Here is a 23,118-nt window from a genome sequence, read left to right as displayed (position 1 = left end):
CTGTCAGCCTCAAGTCCAGGAGAAAGTTCTGGGACAGCTGCTTCGCTGCTTGCAGCCTGAATAACTTAATGATTTCTCGAATCGTGGGCAAGGGCGGGAGACGGAAAGCGCTCAGCGTCCCAGAAGCAGCCATGCAGTCCCGCGCCACAGTCCCAATCCTACCACGGAGTTTTCGCGCCGCCCTTAAATCATCCGCGGAAAAGGAAGTGGGGGGGCGGGAGCGGGGAAATCATTAAGGCCCGCCTCCGAGCCCACCTTATTGGTCGGATGTACCTTGCCGGAAGCGCTAAGGACAGAAAGGAAATCTGGGCGCACACAGAGCGCATGCGTCGAGTCTCGCTAAGCGCGGTGCAGGCTGGGTGTGCGCTGCTTTTCGCCCTTGAGGGTGTGAAGGCACGGGGAGGGCGGGGTCTTTCTTGGGTGGGCGGTGACCAGAGCGGCCCAGGGGGCGGGAACGAGGCGGGGCCTGAGCCAGAATGCGGAGGGGCGAGTCAGAGGATCTTGGAGCCCAGAAACGCTCCGAGGTGCATTCTCGCAGAGCCGTACCTAATTCCCCTCTGTGGATGATTGCGGGAAAGCCAATGATTAGAGGCAAAACTATTGGTTGCTAACGATTTTCTCATGATAGATGTTTTTAGAACGTTAGCGTTGTAGGTGCCGGATGGCAGGTTTCTAACTTCTTTCAACCTTAGTTTTTCATCTGTTACGTGGAGATATTTTTTGCAGGAACGTAAAATTGCAGGAACTAAATGATAAAAGTCGGCTGGTGTGCAGACTCAGAACACAGTGCAATGCACGGCATACATTAGGCCCGTAATCAATGGTGGCCGTTACTACCCTAATGATCTGGCGGATGAACGCGGCCAGAGAGGTTAAAGGCTAGGCGCACAGTTTGCAGTGAGGTGGCCAGAGCAGATCCAATTCTTCTGCCTCCCTCTACACGTATCCAATCAATGAGAAAAACCGCCTTGTTTAGAGTTCGGGAAGTATTTTCGCGTATAGCGAATATTTGTTTTTGACCCTTTCTTTCACTGACAGTTTTACCATATAAATATTACTAGTCTCAGAGCGGAGAAAACAAAAACTTAGAGAAGTGATATGAATTAATTGATATTCACAAAGCTAGAAAATTGTGGAAACCAGATCCAATCTAAGTTTCTGGACATGTGTGGTAGCTGCTCTTCCTGGTCCCCTGCCCTGGAAGTGTTAGTTGCCACTTCTTGTTGGCCTTCCCACAGTTTTCTTACTGCCCCTCCATGCTCCAGTTATTGTAGCCTCTTCTTGCAGTACCTGGAAAGGTAAGGATGAAAAGGAAGGGAAATAAACATGATAATACTAATAATAGCTAACATTCATTGAGCTTTTCCCAAAGTACTAGGCTTCACAGTTGATTGCTTTACAGCTATTGTCTCATTAATTGTTACAAAGATAAGGGCTCAGAGACGGTCAGCAATTTATCCTAGGCTGCATAGCTATAATAGTGGAATTAGGATTTCAATCCACAAGCCTATGTCCAGAGGCTGCTTTTTAAGCAGAACAGTCCATGTTGAGAGAACATTTGACTTGCCTAGGGTGGTTTCATCTAAGTATAAAGACTCAAGTATGAATTCTGTCTATTAAAACAGATGAAACAACAAACAACAAAACAAAGGATTGAAATTACTCTGCTATATAGGAGAATTTAGCTTTTCTGACTCTATTCTTTTTTCAAACTGTTGCCTTGATCACAAGCGAATCATAACATTTTTTGATTTCTCAGAGTAGTAAGTTTAAAATAAAGATAACAGAAAACCAAGTAACTGCAGATATGATATGAGTGAAAACGATGAATGAATTTTTCACAGAGATCTCAATGGAAAACCCAACCACCATCTCTTTTAACTATGTTTAAAAAGAACTGTGAGATAATCTGACATAGCTCCTAGCTTTAGAAAATTGGAAAGTGACTCCCAAAGAGGTAAGGTGATTTGCCCTACATAGCACCGAAGTGTAGTTTGAAAGCCTTAACTCTTGATTCAGAGTCCTTATATTCCACAGCATACTGGGAACGGCGTTCATTCACAGTTATATTGATTATTTCATTTACTCCTCGTAGTGTTCTTATGTGAATGAGATTGTTACTGTTTTACTGTGAAGGAGGTCATTTAACTTACCCTATGATCATGTAGCAAAGTACAGAAAGAAGATTTTAAATTTTTTCTTTTCTGATTCTGATCTCATGGGCCACAGCCCTCACGGTAAATTATTTTTAAGTTAACCACTGTATGTTAATTGTATAAGCTTATTTAAATAAATGGAAGATGAATCTGAGTATAAAGCTTAATTTTACAGTTTTCCTATGGCTATATACTAAAACAATCACAATAAATAGATGCAAAGCTATACAACATAAATGATGCAAGGGGTTAACACTGCTCTGGATGTAGACTGGCAGGATTTTGTTTTCTTAGAGTTCAGCTTACTAAGGTTATAGTGTGCCATGTAATGGTTTTCTCATCAATTTTGGGGATCCAAATTACCACCAAATTTTTGCTCAGAATTTTTGCCATTGTACCTTGCCTTTCCTTGGAGGAACATGGAAGCTACCTATTAAAGTCAGCTTGTATCTATCTGTTTTCATTAACTTGGAGACAAATGAAGTTGAATTACTTGGCACTAGGGCTATCCTGACTATATATGTTGCATGGAAGTTAGGTTACAACCCATTATTCACAAAGTTTCCCAGGCTACTTCACTTAATTCTCATTTCAATTCTGTGATATAGGTTTACAAAGATATCAGGTGTGCCCTGTTATGGCGCTGCTAAGTGCAGTTGGATCTCAAATTCTGATCTTCTGAGTCTACTCTGGTCTTTTACCTCGGGCATGTGTTAAATAATTGTTGAGCTGAATTTTTAAAATTCCATTTTAGAAGAATCGTCTAAGTTTTTAAAATAGTTCTTGAGATCTAATTTTTATCATCATAAATACTGATCCTCAGTCCTTTAATTTTCAGAAAATTATGCATAACTCCCTACAAAGCCTATGAAATCAGCAGGGGGTATTTTAGTAGTGTATTTCACATATTAATGCAAACAGTTTTATCCCTTAAAGAGAAGTATGCAGTTTCATCAGTTTTGAAGCTTTGAAGTATCTGCTTCATCTAGATACAGATTTTAACATGCTAAAATATTATAATTAATACAGAAATTACTAGCCCCACCTATCAGTGAAGATGAAGAACTACAAATGATTCATATTGCGCTGTAATACAGAATTTTAATTTTCATAGATCCCAGAATGGTTATATAGCAAAATTACTTATTATTTTAGTATTTACTTTAATGAAAATGCATTATGTGACTTTATTTGGCAAAGTGATTTAGTGTCTATTTATAGAAAAAGGGCTAATTCCAAAAGGTTGTCATTTTACAGTTCTCTGAAATAGACTTGAATGCCACAAAGAGCAATATCTTTCTGCCGTGTGGGAATTTTCCAAGAAAATTAAATGTGGCTTGGAATTGCCAAATTGAACTTTATAAAATGACTATTATGGTATGTAAAGTGCCCTTTTCTGATAGTATTTTATAATTTCACATAATATGACTCAATATGACTCAGTGCTCTTGAGAAATATTAACAGCTGTATTTTACACATATTTAGGCTTTTTTTTTAATGGTTGTTTGATGCCCACTGTTCACAGAGGAATCTAGTGACCTACCTAGAGGTAAGAAGGAAATACATGATAATTCTGAACAGACAGACCAAGTCCTTACTCTCTGGGGATAGAAGCAGGGCAACTTGTGGCAAGCAACACACGCTGACTGCCTGAGGGAACCATGTAACAGTAACACTATTTTTAAAAATACAGTGTTTATTACTATTCCAGGCAGTATTTGAAAACCTGCAGATTATCCCCAAAGATCTGTGAATTATTGTCAAGTATCTTAATGAGGTGCTGAGAACAGACAACTCTTTCGACTCAGGATGATTCAGAGAGCTGTGGGTAGGGTTTCTTTTTTCCCCTTTTTTCCTAAACAATAAAGCAAAATCTTTTGTGAAGGAAGAAAAAAACCAGCACAAGATAAAGGCATTATAAAAATAATTAGCCTTTATTATATTAATAGTTTTTTAGTCTAAACCTCAACATTTAACTGGAAAAAAAGCTTAAGAATTATAAAACTGTGAGTAAGAACATGTTTGCATTTAATAAGGCACACGGAGCACAGAGACATTGAGTGTCCAAGATCTCCCAACTCTTTACTGAGAGAGCTTGGACAATGTGACTGCAGCTTTGGGTCATGAGTCCTCTTGCAATGGCTGGCAGTTAACCTCTCTTTGGAGTACTCTGTTCTCTCAACTTCTACCACATCCTGTGTCTTTCTTTTTCCCAGATGCTGACTTGACTTCTACCCGAAATCTCAAGTATATGATATCTCAGGGCTCAGTGCAAGATCTTTTTTTTTTTTTTCTCTCTCTCTTCTGCTTCTTCCTAGATGGTCTCATTAATTTTCATGGTTATAATGCCATTTCTATACTGATGCTTCTCAAATATATTTCCAGCTCTAATCCTGCATCTCTAACTGCCTGCTGTATGCACCACTGGGAGGTCTCAGATATCTCAAACATGGTATGTTCAAATAGAATGCTTGCTTTTCTCCATAAAATGTTGTCTCTCTACCAACTTCACCATATAGTAATTCCAGAAACTTCAGTTTATCTCTCCCTCCCCTGAACACCATGTCCTACCATCATTGACACCTGAGAACAGATCTCACCCCAGACTTCTGCTCTCCATTTGTGAAGTCAACATTTTTCACATACATTCTTACAACAACCTCCATCTTCTTGATCTACAATCCATTTATATTCAGCAGCAAAATGATTTTAAAAATGTGAATTGGATCACTTCAGTCATCTGCATTCAATCCTTCAGGGGATGCCAATTGCATTTAAGATAAAAATCCAATTGCTCGCTTGGCCTTAAAGAGCCTAATTGGACCCCTGCCTATCTCCAACCTCTTTCCAATAAACTACAGTCACGCTGGTCTTCTTTGCTCCTCAGGCATGCCAGGTCTTTGCTTCCTCTCTTTTCCAGCATGTGTAGATTGCTCTGCCTGGAATGATCACTTTCTGCTTTTTGGTTACCTTCTCTTTTTCCATGTCTTACCATGGAGGCTACCTTCTCAGAACTCTGCTTGTTAAGTTCTAACAGGAAACAAGGCTAATCTGACTTTTGATTACTTTTCCATCAAGTTTTCTTTTACGTTGCTACCTCCAAATCTTTTCTTTTCTTCTTCTTTCTCTTCTTCTTCTCATCCTCCTTCTTCTTCTTTAGAATAGGTTTTTTTTTTTTTTTTTTTTTTTTTTTTTTTTTGGATTGTCTTAATAACTGTCATATAAACACGTTTCCTCCAAAGGTTCCATTTTGGTAGAACAGACTCAGAGCATGCAACTGCTCCCTTTCCTTTCTATGTTTCTGTTAATTCACTTACCAGGAGTCAGTGTCTAACAATCAGAAAGGATGGCAGAGGTCTTAGAACTTGAACAGAATCCTAGAGGCTCCCCTCAATCCAAGTACAATTCTTTGGTTGCTGGACAGTGAGGAATTCTAAGGAGTTTTATGGGCGAATCCAATGTGGCTCCAGTACAAAGGGAAGGTACTTAGGGAGCCTGAGAGCATCTATTAAAATAGAATACAGCAGGTATGGCTGTACCCTATTGTAATATTTTAACAAGTACAGTGTGCTCAGGGTAAATATCAGTCAATTCTGGTTCTACCCAAGGGATGACCTCTGTGACTTTCCATCTTAGTCCTTGTTTGTCTCCTTTGGTACAACTACACTTTATTTTAGTTATTATTTTTGTTTAAGGTTTTTTTTTTGTTTGTTTGTTTTTTTTTTTTTTTTTTTTGCTGTCTGCCCTACTAAAGTGTGCCCTACAGAGTACTCCAGGACAAAAGGGCAGTATCTGTTTGTTTACTAATGTGAAATGACTATTCACCTAGCATACAGCTTGAAACACAGTCAACTCTTTAATAAATATTTGCTAAATAAATGAATGAAAACGACTCCCTCTGATTAGAGTAGACTTTATATTCTATAGAAATGTGAAACTCCAAAAAATTCAAGTTGTTCTTAAACCTTAAAAGTGTGGATAGACTTTTTGTAGAATGCCTGGCTTTTTTTCCCAAGTGCACATGTAATGAAAGGACCACATCAGCCTTTCCAACAGTCTCTCTTTCTCCAGGCTTTCCTTTCTAAACCATATCTGCTCATGCCCTGTCTATAGCTTAAAATGTTTCCTGGTGCCTCCAACTTAGAGGAAAACAGTTTAAACTTCTGGTCCCATTCAAGGTCCAAAACAGTGAGGGCCCAAACTCCTCTCTAGTGCTACTTCTGTTATGTCCTCTTTCTTCCCCTCCAATGTATCCTGAAACTCGCTGTTCCGTAAGAATGCTCCTGCCACTTAATGTATTTCCTCTTCTGAGTGAAATTCTATTCATCTTTCTGAACCCAACACAGTGTGACCACCTCAGAGAACCTTCTTGATACTGACTACCCTCATGGTACTTCCTGCTTTGGTCCTGATCCCTCTCACTTTGAATTTCTACAACACTGCATTATAAAGCCAACAGAGTACATATTGTATCTCAGTATAACACGCCTCATAATATATTGCATTATAGTCATACAATGTGGAGTCTCCTTTGTTAGAGTCTCAGTTTTTCAAAGGGAACAATATCTTTTATTCTTCTTTGTGTATTTTACATTAGCACAGTGCAATAGGCACTCAAGGTATGTTTCTTGATCATACTCAAACTGTGGAGATTTTTTCCCCCTGATTTTAGACAGATAAACTGTCCAGAAAGGTGCACTAAATAGAGCAGCAGGGTTGCTGAAGTCAGGCAAATTTGAGTCAGAATCCAGGCTCCACTCTACTTTTCCTTATGTGACCTTAGGTAAGGTACTTGAGCTTTCTGAAATCCAGCTTCTGTGGTAGAAAAAAATAACAACTCCTAAAGGTTTCCACATTCTAATTTCCAGAGCCCGTGAATATCTTAAATTCCATAACAAAGGCGAATTAAGGTTGCAGATGAAATTCAGTTTGCCAACTGTCTGGTTTTAAGAGAGATTATCCTGGATTATTGGGTGAGCCCAGTGTAATCACCAGGGTCCTAAAACTGGAAGACAGGATTGCAAAAGAGACCCAAAGAAATGGCAGCATGAAAAGGACATGGCCCACTGTTGATGACGGAAAATGGAAGAAGAGTGTCAAGAGCTGAGAAAATAAAACCTTCAAGGTGTGAGTCTCTAGAAGATGGGAGCTTCTAGAAGACGGAACGACAAGGAAATGAATCCTCCCACAGGGACTCCAGCAAATAACACAGACCTGCCGACATCTTGATTTTAGCCCAGCGAGACCCACTTCACATTCTGAAGCAAGATAAATTTATGTTGTTTCCAGCCAGCAAGTTTGTAGTAATTTGTTACAGCAGCCCTAGGAAACTAACACAGTTTCTTTACCTATAATGTGAGAGTAGTAACAGATATCATATTACAAAAATTTTTTAATTTTAAAATATCACAAAATGCTATGTATCATTATATCTCATAAGATAATGCTTATGAGAGACCATTACTGTGCCAACACACTGAAGATATTTCATAAATGTTAATGCTTTTCCCCTTCTCTCTTCCTGTCTGAACACTCTCGTCTAGCAGAAAGATATAAATCTAGCTATATATAATCAACATCGAATTGTTAATACTCTTATGGTAGTTAAATCAAATAACCATTAGAATATTTTTCCTTTATTGTTGTAACATATGACAAAGTAAGCTCAGAGGATTACCTGCCCATTTCTTATTCTGTGGCTCTCTGAAAGATGACTTTCCTTTCTGCAGATTTTTATTGAGCATGGCAGTTAAATATTAACTCTTTATTTTTTTTTCGTTATTTAGAGACACTGACACTTTAATGATAGAGAATTATCTAAAGGATAGATTTATAAATGTTATACTTTAAAAAAAATGTGTCATTTGACCTTCTTATTACCTAGTTTAAAAACTGCCATTGTTTTAGCCTATTCAATACTTCTCTTGTTCTTTTTGGGGAGGGGAAGCTGAGGAAGGGTAAGTGGTTCTAATTCTGCAGGAAAGTTTAGGTAACCGTTATGCCAAATCTGGTAGCAACACAAAACATAAAATATTAAATTAGCATTCCAGAATCTTAAATTTTGTTGTGAAATGCAGGGGCACGATGTTGTGACCGAAATCCTGTAATTCTAGGCTTGAAAACTGTTTGCTCAGAAGTGATATGAATGGGAGAGGAGACTACGGGGAGGGAAGTGCTGGCTTCGGCCTAGAGTCACTACAATAGTGCATTTACTTTGTGTTGTGTTCATTATATTACATCATGTTATAGTAATCATATATCCCATTGTACCAAGTATCACTTTATAATTCATGTATTACCTATAAATTAAATAAGCTTTTGTGGTTTCAGCTGGATATCCAATCATGATGAACTAGTCATTCCTTAGGGAAAATGTCTTCCGAATTCCAGTCATATTACAAATAACCTGCTACAAGGATGACTAGGTGGCTAGGTCAGTTAAGAGTCTGACTTTGACGTTGGCTCAGGTCACACTCTCAGGGTCATGAGATCAAGCCTGGAGCCTTGAGATTCTCTCTCTCCCTCTGCCCCTCCCCCCATCCCTCTCTAAAACATACAAACACACAAGCTGCTACAAATTGCCACACTGCCTTCTGGAAACTCTCCCAGTTATTCTTATTCTCCTGCATTTCAGTCTGTAGCCACTTCATATTCTTCACACGTATTTTTCAGACTTTTAGACTGTGACTCAGAGTGAAAACACCACTTCTATTCTAACCCTGTACACAGCCTCACATCCACATACACAGTTTCATAAAACAACCTAACTATGTGTGATACATTCTATTTTCTAAACCTTTCCATTTTGTTTTCATCATTTTTTTCTCTAAAAAATGATCGTTACAATATATTATACTAATTTTTACCACTCAGTGATGGAAAATGACCTGCCAAGATCTCTACCATTCTTCCTTCATTTCTTTGCAATGACTGCTCTGTATTTCATATGACATATTTATTTTGTTTGTTTTTTAAATTTTAAAGTGCTAGCAGGGCAGATCATTAGCAAGTGCAGTAGGTGGGTAATTTTTTTTCTTGAATAAATATACACACTCTGCATTTATTATAAAAGTATAATGACTTACGTCATATCAGGAGATCAAATACCGTTTCCTCACTCTCTTATATTCATTGCTTTTGAAGGGGGGTTCTTAGGGTATATACCCATTTCTAGAACATAAGCAGAACATAGAGCATTTTGCTTCTTTTCAGATGGAATGCAGCTGATGCATTACTTTCACGGAGGAAGCTTTGTTTGAAAGAGATGGGCCCAGAGGCTTATACAATTTGGAAGACTCTCTTTAAGAAAAAGAATACAAAATTATAAACTCACAATTAGATATGAAAGTCAATAGTTTTTTGGAATGAGGAAAGACATCATAAGACACAACAAATATTTAATGACAAAGAACACAAACATCATAATGTCCAGAAAAGTAACATAATAATAATTATTATTATTTTTAAAGATTTTATTTATTTTTTGACAGAGAGAATGTGAGAGGGAACACAAGCAGGGGGAGTGGGAAAGGGAGAAGCAGACTTCCCACTTGAGCAGGGAGCCGAATGCGGGGATCAATCCCAGGACGCTGGGATCATGACCTGAGCCCAAGGCAGATGCTTAATGACTCAGCCACCCAGGTGCCCCCTCTTTTAAAGATATTTTTTATTATTAACTACTCTCATACTTCTTTGATAATCTTCCCCTTATATTTTTGGAAGCAAATTCTTTGGTTACCTCTTCATATGATGAGGTTTGGGGAATATTTTTCATAGAAAGAATAGAAAGATTAAAAAAAATAGATAACAGGTTTTGCTCTACCATGATTTATTAAAATTTGGTTTCTGTTTTTCATATTTTAGAAATATTTCTTGCAGCTTTACAAATTATTATTGGCAATGCCATATAAATTGTTGGGATTGTTGTCAAATCTGGAAAACCTTCTATTAAGTTTTTTGTATATATGATCTCTATGTTTTTAGAACATTTTGAATTTTTTTATACAGTGTCTAATTTTAAACACTTTGAATTAACGATGCCCATTAACCAATTTGCTGTAGACGTCCTCATTGTAGTGATGTAAGTTTATGTTATATTCATTGATGTCAGTATTTGGTGTCAAGTAATCAAGATATTTAATTCTTTCCAGTGTATTTATATGATTCACTCCTCTTTATTAATTGGGTTATCAAACAATCCAGAGGCCTATTCATTACTTCTCCTTAATTTATTTATTCCTCTTAATAAATTACTGGATTTGATATGATGAAATTTTTTGTTGCAATTCACTTCTTGATATAGGAATAATTTCTACTGATTTTATTGCTCTATTTATCACTCTACTTCTTTTGTGTCTTACCCCATTACTTTTTTTAATCTAAATTTCTCTCAGTTCTTTTAATACATAAATTTAAAGATAACAGAAAACACGTTCCAAATTTACACAAATCAGGTGTCTATAATTTTGCATTTGCTTTATTGAAAGGCTCTAAAATATCATTCCACACTTCAATTAAATTGTACTTTCCTAACTCAGTTTCCCCTTTTGCTGGATTTTCAAGGGATGCTCTAGCGCCAGAACACCACCCAGAAAGGGATGATGGATGGTTTTAACTGTGGTTAAAGGGTCTTACTTTTGCAAGTTTTACAAAAATATACGACCACATGAGTACATTTCCAGGGCCTTCCCAGGGTCTCGAAACAGTCTAGCTCAAGTGAAAAGCCTGACCACTGCCCAAGCTTTAGGGTCCATCTGCTCTGTGCAGGAATAAGGGCCAGACTGAATGACCTCCAGCGACACCATTAGGGAGGACTAATCATGCCCCCAAGGCAAAACAAGAATGTCTTTACAACAGGAGCACCATAGTTTCCTACCTCCTCAAAGTCAGAGTCTAGGGCAAGGACATGGATGTAGGCATGTTGTTTACCTGGCACGTAAGCCCAGGAAGCACAGATGACGATAGGGGAAACAACAGGATAGGAAAGGGAGAAAAGCCAATTAATAAAGGTAAAAAGTAGTTTAGGGGCACCTGTGTTGTTCTGTCGGTTGAGTGTCCCACTCTTGATTGTAGCTCAGGTCATGATTTCAGGCTCATAAGATAGAGTCCTAAGTCAGGCTCTGTGCTCAGCTCAGAATCTGCTTGTCCCTACTCCTGCTTGCACTTTCTCTCTCTCTAAATAAATAAGTAAAATCTTTTTTTTTTTTTTAAAGATTTTATTTATTCACTTGACAGACAAGTAGGCAGAGACACAGGCAGAGAGGAGGCAGAGAGGAGGAAGCAGGCCCCCTGCCGAGCAGAGAGCCCGATGTGGGGCTCGATCCCAGGACCCTGAGATCATGACCTGAGCCGAAGGCAGAGGATTAACCCACTGAGCCACCCAGGTGCCCCAAATAAGTAAAATCTTAAAAAAAAAAAAAAAAAAGTTTAATAAATGGTGGGGGCCTAGAACAACGAAGGCCCAATCCCACCAGAGATGCTTTGAAAACTTTGTAAAGCCCAATTCTGAATTCACCCACTGGGAGCTGGGGAGGCCCCCAAAGCTCTGAGAACAGAAGGCAGGAGGGCAGGGGGAAGCTCTTAGTCTGTGCACCTGCAGGTCTGCTGCAGCTGAAGTCAGGAGGGCAGGGAGAGATCGGGCAAGAATGTGTCCCACCTGCTTCTCTGGGTGAACCTTTCTCCACCTGAGAATTTAGGAACTGTTCAGCGCTATAGACCTTTCTTATTTCATTACGATGACTGAAATTAGACAAGAAGGGGTTGAAAGACAATGTGGAATCATCCCAATTTGCCAAGGAAAGTTCTCTTACCCCTGTAATTAAATTATAGAATGAAGACATTTTGGGCTAAAGAGATAAAGTACTTTCTTTCAGCTCAAAGCGAGCACAGTTAGAATTTCTAATTCTCTTTACTTAAATTCATTACCTTCTAGGTGTAAAGAAAAGTGGTGAAATATTTTTGTATACACCAATAAGAAACCATTCATTCATGAGAATGATTTTTGCCTTTCTAAGGGTTCCCGTGTGGTGTGTGGTCTTTTTCATTTTAAGGAAGGAGAAAAACTTGACCACTTTATTCTCAGTACGATGGTCTCCTATTTGAAGATTGGAATTATGATAATACAAGGGAGAGAAATAAAACATTGGAGAATAGGATTGGTTTTGTAGGAGAATGAAGGCCAGACTGTGCTAATGAAGCTGGGTTCTTGCCCAGATTCAATCAACGCCATGAACCTTGAGAAGCCATTTCCTTTCTCTGTACCTCAGTTCCCTCATCTATATGATAGAAGGCTTGGTTTGGTTGGCCCTGAAATTCACTTCTGTATCTGAGATACTGTCGTTGGATAAATGAAGGGCATAGCATGTCACGAGGCTTGGGTCTCACTGTGACACTATGCCCTTGGTCAGATAGGTTAACCTTTTTGACCTTTAGTTTTCTCATCTGGAAAACGAAGGGGCTGGGTTAGATATTCCTTAAGGACACCTCTGCTAAATATAATCCAATGAAATGAAAAAATGGGGCCAGAAAATCTGGAAGGATGCACAGAAGGAAGACCAGCCTGACCACTGGGTGGCGATCTTGTTCCATTTAAGAAGGATTTTTTATAGCTTTTACCAATAGTGCCAAAGTTTGAATTAACTAAGCATAGTGAAGAAAGATTTTCGAAAGGATACTGAAATAAAATCAGGTCAGCAAAAACCCAGAATTATGGTGGAATGACAATAAATAGCAATGCCAAATAGGAGACATAAAATCCCTATAGTGAAGGCAGTAAAACATAGAGGGGTATATGAGAGTTGTGTTTTGGGTATTATTTAAAGGAATATAGGGAGAGGAGTACACTGTAAATTTATATAGTTTTGGAAAACATGATTTAAAAGTTAACTCTAACATTTAAAGATTTAACTTATAGAATAACCAAGTGCCTTAAAACTGCTGGAGTATAAACGCCTAAACCTACAAAATCTAAACCAAATCCACAAACATATTTATTTTGTCTAAATCTAAAGGAAACACAAAAGGGAACTATAATCCAGTTCCAATATTTTAATAGCAAGTAGAATGAGCCAATCCACAAGTTTCGAGCTTTTACACATTTTATAGGAGAACTGGGTCTCTGTCAAGCTATTAAGCTTACCTTTAGGATTTTGGAATGATCGCTCCTAGAGTTAATGATCTATCTGGGTACCTGCAGGGCTTTGAGACGAGGTCCGTTTCTGTGGAGATAAACGAGCATCCGCAGGAATGCAGGGGACGAGAAAGGCTTTCTGATCACAGCGCTGCCCACCTCTATCTCTAGGAAAGGTTATAGTCAAAAGAAAAACATAATCTCCCCAATAAAGCATCAGTGAACATGAAGAGGAAGACCCAAGGGCTTGAGGAAGAGGGCAATGCTGGAGAACTAGACTCTCTGGCATGCAACCTTTGCTCTCCCCAATATTGCAAATCACGTCTTGCACAGTAAGCGGAGAGCCTGTGGCCAGAGATGGCTCCAGCCGGCCATTTTCCACTGCAGATTCCTTGGCTCGCCATCCCCTCTAGTTTTCTCCCAGTTATTCCTTATCCTCCCTCGGAGGGTGGGCACGGGTTTTTCCAAAGGCCAAAGTGTGGGCCTCTGGTTTCCGGTTGCCATGGCTCCGCTTTTCTCCCCATCCCTTTAATACATTAGCTATTAGCTTACATAATCCTCTCACAGGAGGATGTCCCCATTCAGAAGAAGAAAGTTATATTGCTAAGTAACCTTTAACAATGAATAGCACTCATTATGCATTTGCTTAATGATACAAAGGCATTGTTTGCTCCATTTCAGGTGATAACAGCAGATCAAAGGCACCAGGACCAGAATGTACTTTAGAAGAGCTAGCGGAGACTGTATGGAAATAATGCTTAGCATTTACGTCGCACTTTATTCTCTCAAAGGATTCCGCAATTATTAATTATCCCGCACAATAGCTCTATGAGGAAGGTCAGTGTCATTAGCTCTGTTTTGCTGATGAAGAATCGGATAGCAGTTAGGAGTTTCCGCACACCGCCGCCGCTGAAAGATCTCGGGTCAAAGCAGACCCAGGGGTGAGGATTGCAGGTAAATTGCGAAGCTGCTGACGGCTAAGCCGAAGGAAGCCACCCCGTCTGAGGTTCCATGTCCTTCGACCTGTCTTTTGAAAACCCTCTGCCCAGAACCGGGTTCTGGACTCGTATACTGCCCTCAACCCCAACTCCTGCACCCTGATTCCTCTTACTCTAATCGCCCTTTCCACTTATCCAGGCTTTTCATTCATTCATTCATTCATTCATTCATTCAATGAATCTCAATTGATACTTACTGTTGTTGATTTGGCCAGGAATGTAGAAAGGGAAAAAAAAGAAAAAAGAAAACCTGATTCTCAAATGATTTCTGTGTTCAGGAACTTTTACTTTGTAGCAGATGTACCAGGGCACAACCTCGCAGAGGACGCCGAAGGAGGAAGGAGCAGAGTCTCCCTGTGAGGGACGGCACTGAGGAGGTGATCAGGGCCTAGGAGTCTAGCAGTCGGGCTCCTAGAGACCCCGGGCGGAGGACGTAAGAGTAAGGCATCCTGAGTGTTGGCTACTATTGGCTAATATGACAAACTCCTATTTTGTAATGTTTTAATTATTTCTGGGATGTCTTCCTTTTTTACGGGAATAGAAGCAGTTTGGAAAGAGGTGCTGATTCTGGCCGCACACGGCTACTGTAGGAATCTGGCAGGAGCAGCCACCATGCGTTGAGTGCCTGCTATGTCAGATGCTTTGCAGTCCTGGTCTTGGCTAAGCTTCACAATGACCTTGGAGGCAGCTATGTTATTACCCTTTTTACAGTTGAGGAAAGAAGGACTGAAATGTTTAAGTAATTTGCTCAAAGCCACATAGTTCTTTCAGACATTTAAAAGGAATTTGGTGACCTATGCTTTGTGCTAAGCACAGAGATCCAAATGGTGAACAAGATAGACACGGTCACTCCCTATTTTTAGCTTCGAGTCCTTGGGGAAAGATAAACATTAATCAGATAATAACTACATATCCACATTGAATTATAACCTGTAAGAAAGTCCATGAAGGGAAAGGGAAAGGTATAATGTGGAGAAGCTCAAACATGGTAACCGGATCTAGACTACCAAAGTGGGGACAAATATGGAGGAAACGTCAAGGTCAAAGACGATGTACCTGAAGCTGAGTCTTGAAAAATAATGGGCCAAGGTGAACAGCACAGGTGAGGGCCTTAATGTAGGAGGGAGCTGGGAGTGTTTGAGTGTCGGAAAGCAGGTCTGCTGTGCAGAAGAGGAGGGTGATGAGTCAAGGTGGGAAGACAACTGGGGAAGGAGGTAGGGTCTGTTCTTGTAGGACCTTGTAGCCTAGGGTAAAATTTGATGTTTAGAAACAATAGGTATTCAAGGATTTTCAATAAATGTGTGCCTTGATCAGATGAAAAGTCAATCTGCATACAATGGGAGAATAAATTGGAGAAGAGCCAGAGTATGCAAAGGGACTCTGAGGTGGAGGTGTTGTGATAATTTTGGTGGAGGTGATGGTGGGACCAGGGCAGCTGCGGTAGAGATGGTGAGAAACATGCTGGGTTGTGAAATTATTTGGAAAGTCAGTTGCAGAGTTTTTGGTGATAGGTGTGAGGATGTGGAGTGCAGGAGGAAAAGGCAGGTGTCAAGGCTGATTTCCAGGTGTTTGGCTTGGACAAATGAATGGTTGGAAATGTGTATAGGAGAAACCAAGGGTTGGGGGCAATTTCGTAAGTGGCAGAGGTAGAATTTGAATCTAGCTCTGTTTCTCATCAAAATATACTCTATCGTAATAACACATACCTGTTTTTAGAAATCTGGTATTGAATTGTACTTCCAGTTTGCTAATTGTGATCAGCTTCTACCACCATCCCTGTGATCTGGAAGAAATGCACTTCACCTTTGTTGTCTAGTCTGTAGTGACATCAGCAGTAGAAATGTCCAGCCCGGCAGGAACACAGGGGAGGTCCCTTCTGGGAAAGAGACCTATAATTCCACCAACAGTCCTGTTCAGCAGTTAGGGAGGAAGGCTTGGGCTCAAAGTGTAAGGATTTCACTCTTGTCCCCAGGATCTGTGATCTCTGTGACATCAGGACAATTATTTAATATTTTAAGGCCTCTTTTTCCTTCTCTGTGAAGAAAGAATTGTAATAGTATCTTCTCCATTGTCGGTTTGGTGGAAGAATCGGGACTACCGCTCATAGGACACCTTTGAATGAATTAGGGAAAGGCTCCTATTCACAAATAAGAAGTCTTTTTGAGGGACGCCTGGGTGGCTCAGTTGGTTAAGCAGCTGCCTTCGGCTCGGGTCATGATCCCAGCGTCCTGGGATCGAGTCCCACATCGGGCTCCTTGCTCCGCAGGGAGCCTGCTTCTCCCTCTGACTCTGCCTGCCACTCTGTTGGCCTGTGCTCGCTCTCGCTCGCTCTCTCTGACAAATAAATAAAATATTAAAAAAAAAAAAAAGTTCCTTTAAAAAAAAAAAAAGAAGTCTTTTTGAGGTTAATATATGATATATTTTTAATTAATTACACAAACATAAAATCATCTTGAATAAATAATACAAATCAAATTATTAAACATAAAATAATATCCAATTTGAATTTTTAATCACAATAATTAGAAAATCAAATTTAAAAATAATAGATACATAACAAGCTAAAAATTTTAATAGCGGTTAATTATGAAATTTCCATAGCAACAAATAAACAAGTGCTCTAATGTAATTAGCAGCTCGTTATATAGTAACCTCTAATTTGTCAATTTAATACTTACTTTGTATATTATTAATGCTAAATTAATATTGGTTATTACCTAGTTACTTGTTTCATAAAGAAAGTGCCTGTATATTTAAGATGGGAACACTACTATCCCATTCAGTACAGAAAACAAGTAGCAATGTATGCATTGCTGTATAGCGACACTGATAGAGTTGTCTTTTTTTTTCTTAATTTTAAGATACTAACCAATCAGTACTTCAGTAAGAAAGCAGCTTCTTATTTAGAAACAGAAGTTATTCTGAATGTTGTTTGATCATCAAGCTATTTTAATAATTAAATACATTCTTCCTTTGCAAGTTCAAGTGGGAAAGGATATATATAAATCCTATTGAAAAAGACAGTTTATAGTCACCTGCCAAAAAACTATATTAATAAATATGTAGCTTGCTCATTTTTGAAGCTAAATTTGAACTTATAGTAAAAAATTAAAAAAAAAAAACCCTCAAACTGTAAAATGACCAATACATGAGAGTCTCCTTAGATGTGCTACTTTTGTGCAGTGTACAACCTAAACCACTGAATGCAGTGGTTCTGGGCAGGATTACAAGAGATGATTCTATAAAGTACTTAGTGTACGTGGGAACTGTCAGACACTGAGTGGTCATAAATGTTAGCTTTTTACTTTTAGTTATTAAACCTACACAATAATAGAGGCACTGTAGGATAAAAATGCTCTTGCCCCAGTCCTAGTCCTTTTTTCAATTAGTACTGAATGTATATTGTCAGTGTGAATAATGTATTTTAAAGAGAGATGCTCAACTAAATTGCACAAATGCTTTTTTCAGTGAACGCCTCTCTTTAGCACCACACTACCGCAGGTATAATTACGGGATGCACAGTGCTTTGTTATCAGTTGAAGTTGATTGCTTGTTCTCAGATTCACTGCAGACAAAAGTCCATATTATGGTTTGTTTTAGTGTTTTGGTTTTGTTCATGGCAGCAGACTGGGAAAGGAAGCCCGATGGTGATTGCTAAAGTACAAATGACTATTAGTCCCAGTAAGTGTTCCACATTGGAATATCCAAGAGAAAGAAATGGGGGTCATTTAATGCTCAGTGGTAAGCATATTTAAAGAAGAGGTGAACAAGAGGACCTTCTGATGTGATTTAAAATGATTTAGGAGGACAGAGGAAAAAGATATGGGAGAGGTTTTCATAGACAGAAGATGATATTTAGCCCAAATGCTTCCATTATGATCAGAAAAGCATGAAAATGTGAATAAGAGGAAACAGAGGAAGTGATGTAGGGAAGTCAGGGGCACTGGCTTGGTAAACAGTGCACAGAGAAAGGTGAAAACTTCACATCAACATGTAAGGTTGAAAGCAAGAGCATGAGCGGACAGCAGAGAGACAGCAGACTGTTGAAGCCAAGCATGGCATTCCTGCACGCTGAGCTGGGGTGAGCAGAGGTTCAGGGGCTCCAGGGTCATTTCTGCAGCAAGTCCCAGAGGAGAACTGGTTGTGAGAGGATAACCTCAATTTTCTTTTTGTTAGTTTTATTTCTTGAAAAATCTTTCGTCTTTACCACCATGTTGCACTATTTTGGAAGGCCTTTGTTTTTTAAAAAGAAAAATACCATTATCAGTTCAAAGCATCGACAGTTATATGGGGCTAATTGAGGACAAATATTTCTGGAAGGTGGTCATTAAGAAGAGAGAGAGAGAAGAGGGGACAAAAAGGGAGCACCAGGAAAAGGGAGCACCTTTCACAAAGGTGATCGGTGAGAAACCTGCTAGAGAAAATCAGAGAGTGAGCCAAGAAATGAGAAGTCTGAGCTCTGATGAAGGGAAATCATTCATAATAGCGACAGCTTTTCTATTATACATACACGGACTTCTGTACTTGTATATCTTTATACTTATAAAATCAAGAATAATTAAATCATGTGAGGGCAAACTTTTTCTGCAAAGTACTCAACAGTCCATCATGTAATAAATATTTCAGTCTTTGAGGGCCATACAGCCTCTGTTCTGCTACTGCAGAGGAGAGCCAGCCACGGACGGTATAAAGATGGATGAGAGTGTCTGTTCCAATAAACCTTTATTTACAAAAAACGGATGTCAGGCTGGGTTCGTCTTGTGGGTTATAGTGGATTGACGCCTGATCTTAGGAATTGAATCCTCACATTTCCAGATGCAAACAGGAGATCCAGAGCATTTCAGTCAGCTACCCCAAACATCACAACTCAGGACAGGGGTGTATGAATTGGAGAGTAAGTGTTTAGGTATATGCTAATTTTAGAGGGTGCTTATCTAAATGAAACTTAGTTGTGCTGAAGTTCAGATTCTCAGACACTTTTTGAATGCTTCACTCTGGTCCATTGAGGCTTCTGAAGAGCTCGGAGAGGACTTAACTCTTAAAGCAACCAAGTCTTTCCAAGTTAATTTTGGATAGATCATCTTTCTAAGGTCCCTTCAGTTTGCCCACACCTTTTAAAATAGCATTTCATTTAACCTTTGTGAAAAAGAAGACTCATGTTCGTGATTTATTATCAACTTGAGAGCTAAGTAGCCCATTAGGTATCATCCAACCAAGCGTCCTTGGGAACTACGGGGACTCAGAATCCTGCTCCACCTGTGTGGGTCCGTGTTGACTCATTCAAGGGCATCTGTGTCTTTCGGGGGCCGATTGGTTCTCTGGCTGTGAGAGGACTTACGCCCAGCAGTACCCTATTCCCCACCCACAGTGGGTAACCGAGATGATCAGATGATGCAGCTTGTCAGAACTGCGGTTCCCTGAGACTCTCTGTTCTTCCCTTCTTCCTGCCTAGCTGCCTCCCATGAAGACCCTCTCCTAGCTACTAGCCTAGCAGAAATGAGAAGCATTATTCCTGGGTTTGGTATTGATACCCTCAGTCTAATATTGGGTCCTCAGTTCCCTCCTGTGTGAATGCCCCAGGAGCTTATGCTGCTCTAGAGGCTCCTAACACACATGCCTGGTCTAGAGCCCCAACTGCTGTGACCCCTATCTAGCTCTGTCCTCTGATGGAACTGGGGATGTCTCTGAATTTTAGCTCCCTTTTCCCAGACGTACCTTCTTGCCTTTTGCTGTCCTTTGTTCCTTCATCTCGTTTTACCCCATCCTGACCAATCCCTGTTGCCCAAGTACTCCTTGGAGTTTCCAAGGACAAAGGGGACAAAGCCCCTGAGACCAAGACTTCCATTAGCAGATAAAGAGTCTGGACACTGCATGTGACCTTAGCACTGATTTGACATTTGAATGGGGCATTAGCCACAAGTTCATGAAATGCCCTAATCATTGTGATTTGGACCATTGGCTTAATCTGTCTGTATGAGACTGTCAGGTTCAACCCTGTTTTTTTTTTTTTTTAAGATTTTATTTATTTATTTGACAGACAGAGATCACAAGTAGGCAGAGAGGCAGGCAGAGAGAGGGGGGGAAGCAGGCTCCCTGCTGAGCAGAGAGCCCGATGCAGGGCTCAATCCCAGGACCCCGGGATCATGACCTGGGCTGAAAGCAGAGGCTTTAACCCACTGAGCCACCCAGGGCCCCTCAACCCTGTCTTTTTAGGCTGACTCTGTGCCCCTCACCTGTCAGCCACAGGTACCATCTTGCCTCCCAGGGGAGCACATCAGCTATTACAAGGAGCAGATGAACTCTGAGAGAAGACCTGAAGGGCTTCCTTAGGTAAGGGCACAGCTTTGAGCCATCATTTTTCTAGAGCAACTGTATGCTCTGGTTTGCCTGGGATCATGCCAGTTTACATGAGCTGTCCTGGCATTGTAATGAATGGGCTTGAGTTATTGTCCTGATTTGGGTGAAATCTTATATAGTAAACCTACTCTTCTCATCTGAAAAGTGGAAATAATAGTGCCAACCCTTTCTTTCTTATAATGTTGGTGAGAGGACCAAATGTGATTATGTATAGGAATGTGTTTTAGAAGGATTTAAAGGAGGGATGGGGTAACTGGGTGATGGGCACTGAGGAGGGCACGTGATGTAATGAGAACTGGGTGTTATATACAACGGACGAATCACTGACTCTGCCTCTGAAACTAATGATATGCCGTATATCAATTAATTGAATTTAAATAACATAAGATTTAGAAAAAGAAAGAAAGGGAAAAAATGACTTAAGAAAAGCTGCCCTGGCAACATGAAGTAGTGGTATTATTTTTTGTTGTTATGATCTATTTTGGCTTTCATAGACTTATTAGTTCAATTCCATTTTCTTGGATATGTTTTAGATTTTCGAGGTCGTGAAACAAGTTATCTCCAGATTAGAGAGGTGTTATTAGATCTATATACGGTTCCCTTAGCAGTACAAAAATCTCATTTTTTGAAGTTAACACTTCATTTAAAAATACGATTGATTTTTACAAAATAGAAACATGCTACCACTGTAATTTTTTCTCCACTATTCATGCTAGACTTCTGAATGGTAAAACAAAGAAAAAGATCTACAATAGAATTTTAAGTAAAGGAGAAGCCACAAAGCACTCATAGCGATAGTACACACGAGCGGAAAACCAGACCACAAAATGCCTAACCCTGTGTGTGTGTGTATGTGTGTGTGTGTGTAGTAGTTGTTCTGACTCAATTTAAGAAATATAAACTTTTTTTTTTATTTTTTTATTTTTTTATTTTTTATTTCCAGCATAACAGTATTCATTATTTTTGCACCACACCCCGTGCTCCATGCAATCCGTGCCCTCTATAATACCCACCACCTGGTACCCCAACCTCCCACCCCCCGTCCCTTCAAAACCCTCAGATTGTTTTTCAGAGTCCATAGTCTCTCATGGTTCACCTTCCCTTCCAATTTCCCCCAACTCCCTTCTCCACTCTAAGTCCCCATGTCCTCCATGCTATTTGTTATGCTCCACAAATAAGTGAAACCATATGATAATTGACTCTCTCTGCTTGACTTATTTCACTCAGCATAATCTCTTCCAGTCCCGTCCATGTTGCTACAAAAGTTGGGTATTCATCCTTTCTGATGGAGGCATAATACTCTATCCCCAGGGGTACAGGTCTGTGAATCACCAGGTTTACACACTTCACAGCACTCACCAAAGCACATACCCTCCCCAATGTCCATAATCCCACCCCCTTCTCTCAAACCCCCTCCCCCCAGCAACCCTCAGTTTGTTTTGTGAGATTAAAAGTCACTTATGGTTTGTCTCCCTCCCAATCCCATCTTGTTTCATTTATTCTTTTCCTACCCACTTAAGCCCCCATGTTGCATCACCACTTCCTCATATCAGGGAGATCATATGATAGTTGTCTTTCTCTGCTTGACTTATTTCGCTAAGCATGATACGCTCTAGTTCCATCCATGTTGTCGCAAATGGCAAGATTTCATTTCTTTTGATGGCTGCATAGTATTCCATTGTGTATATATACCACATCTTCTTGATCCATTCATCTGTTGATGGACATCTAGGTTCTTTCCATAGTTTGGCTATTGTGGATATTGCTGCTATAAACATTCGGGTGCATGTGCCCCTTTGGATCCCTACGTTTGTATCCTTAGGGTAAATACCCAATAGTGCAATTGCTGGGTCATAGGGCAGTTCTATTTTCAACATTTTGAGGAACCTCCATGCTGTTTTCCAGAGTGGCTGCACCAGCTTGCATTCCCACCAACAGTGTAGGAGGGTTCCCCTTTCTCCGCATCCTCGCCAGCATCTGTCATTTCCTGACTTGTTGATTTTAGCCATTCTGACTGGTGTGAGGTGATATCTCATTGTGGTTTTGATTTGTATTTCCCTGGTGCCGAGTGATATGGAGCACTTTTTCATGTGTTTGTTGGCCATCTGGATGTCTTCTTTGCAGAAATGTCTGTTCATGTCCTCTGCCCATTTCTTGATTGGATTATTTGTTCTTTGGGTGTTGAGTTTGCTAAGTTCTAAGAAATATAAACTTATAAGTGCACATTTCCCTGTACCTTTTCATATTAAAATGGACAAATATCCTAAGTTAGGAAAGAGATAATGTAGACCTGGATAGCCAATAAGATGTTGGACCACATCCTGCATGACTGAGAGTTGACTGTCTTTGAAGCAATGACATTTCTTCTCTTTAGCAAAACAAGCAACCCCATCTGTAATTATACTCCAGTCTGATTGTGTTCTGACTCTAAGTGTTGCCTCTGGTGTAATAATGCACTTGTTCAAGTGGGATTGCTTT

At 39.8% G+C, this 23,118-nt stretch overlaps 1 protein-coding gene across 4 annotated transcripts in view; it reads right to left on the bottom strand.

Annotated features, from left to right (window-relative positions):
• Window positions 1-215, bottom strand: part of TFB1M (transcription factor B1, mitochondrial) — a 71,769-nt gene extending 71,554 nt beyond the window's left edge. For 3 of the 4 annotated variants that reach the window (XR_004284751.1, XM_032338653.1, XM_032338654.1), the window contains exon 1: window positions 1-215. Coding sequence is in view for 2 of the 4 variants with exons in the window: in XM_032338653.1 (XP_032194544.1) it covers window positions 1-133 (133 nt within the window). In the remaining 2 variants the exon portion in view is untranslated. The other variant, XM_032338657.1, reaches the window with a different exon arrangement.
• Between the last annotated feature and the right edge of the window lie 22,903 nt (window positions 216-23,118).

Source organism: Mustela erminea, chromosome 4 (genome assembly GCF_009829155.1).
Source record: "Mustela erminea isolate mMusErm1 chromosome 4, mMusErm1.Pri, whole genome shotgun sequence".
In the NCBI taxonomy this organism is placed as follows: Eukaryota; Metazoa; Chordata; class Mammalia; order Carnivora; family Mustelidae; genus Mustela; species Mustela erminea.
Note: the sequence above shows the minus strand (reverse complement) of the source record. Positions and strands in the feature narration are given on the sequence as shown.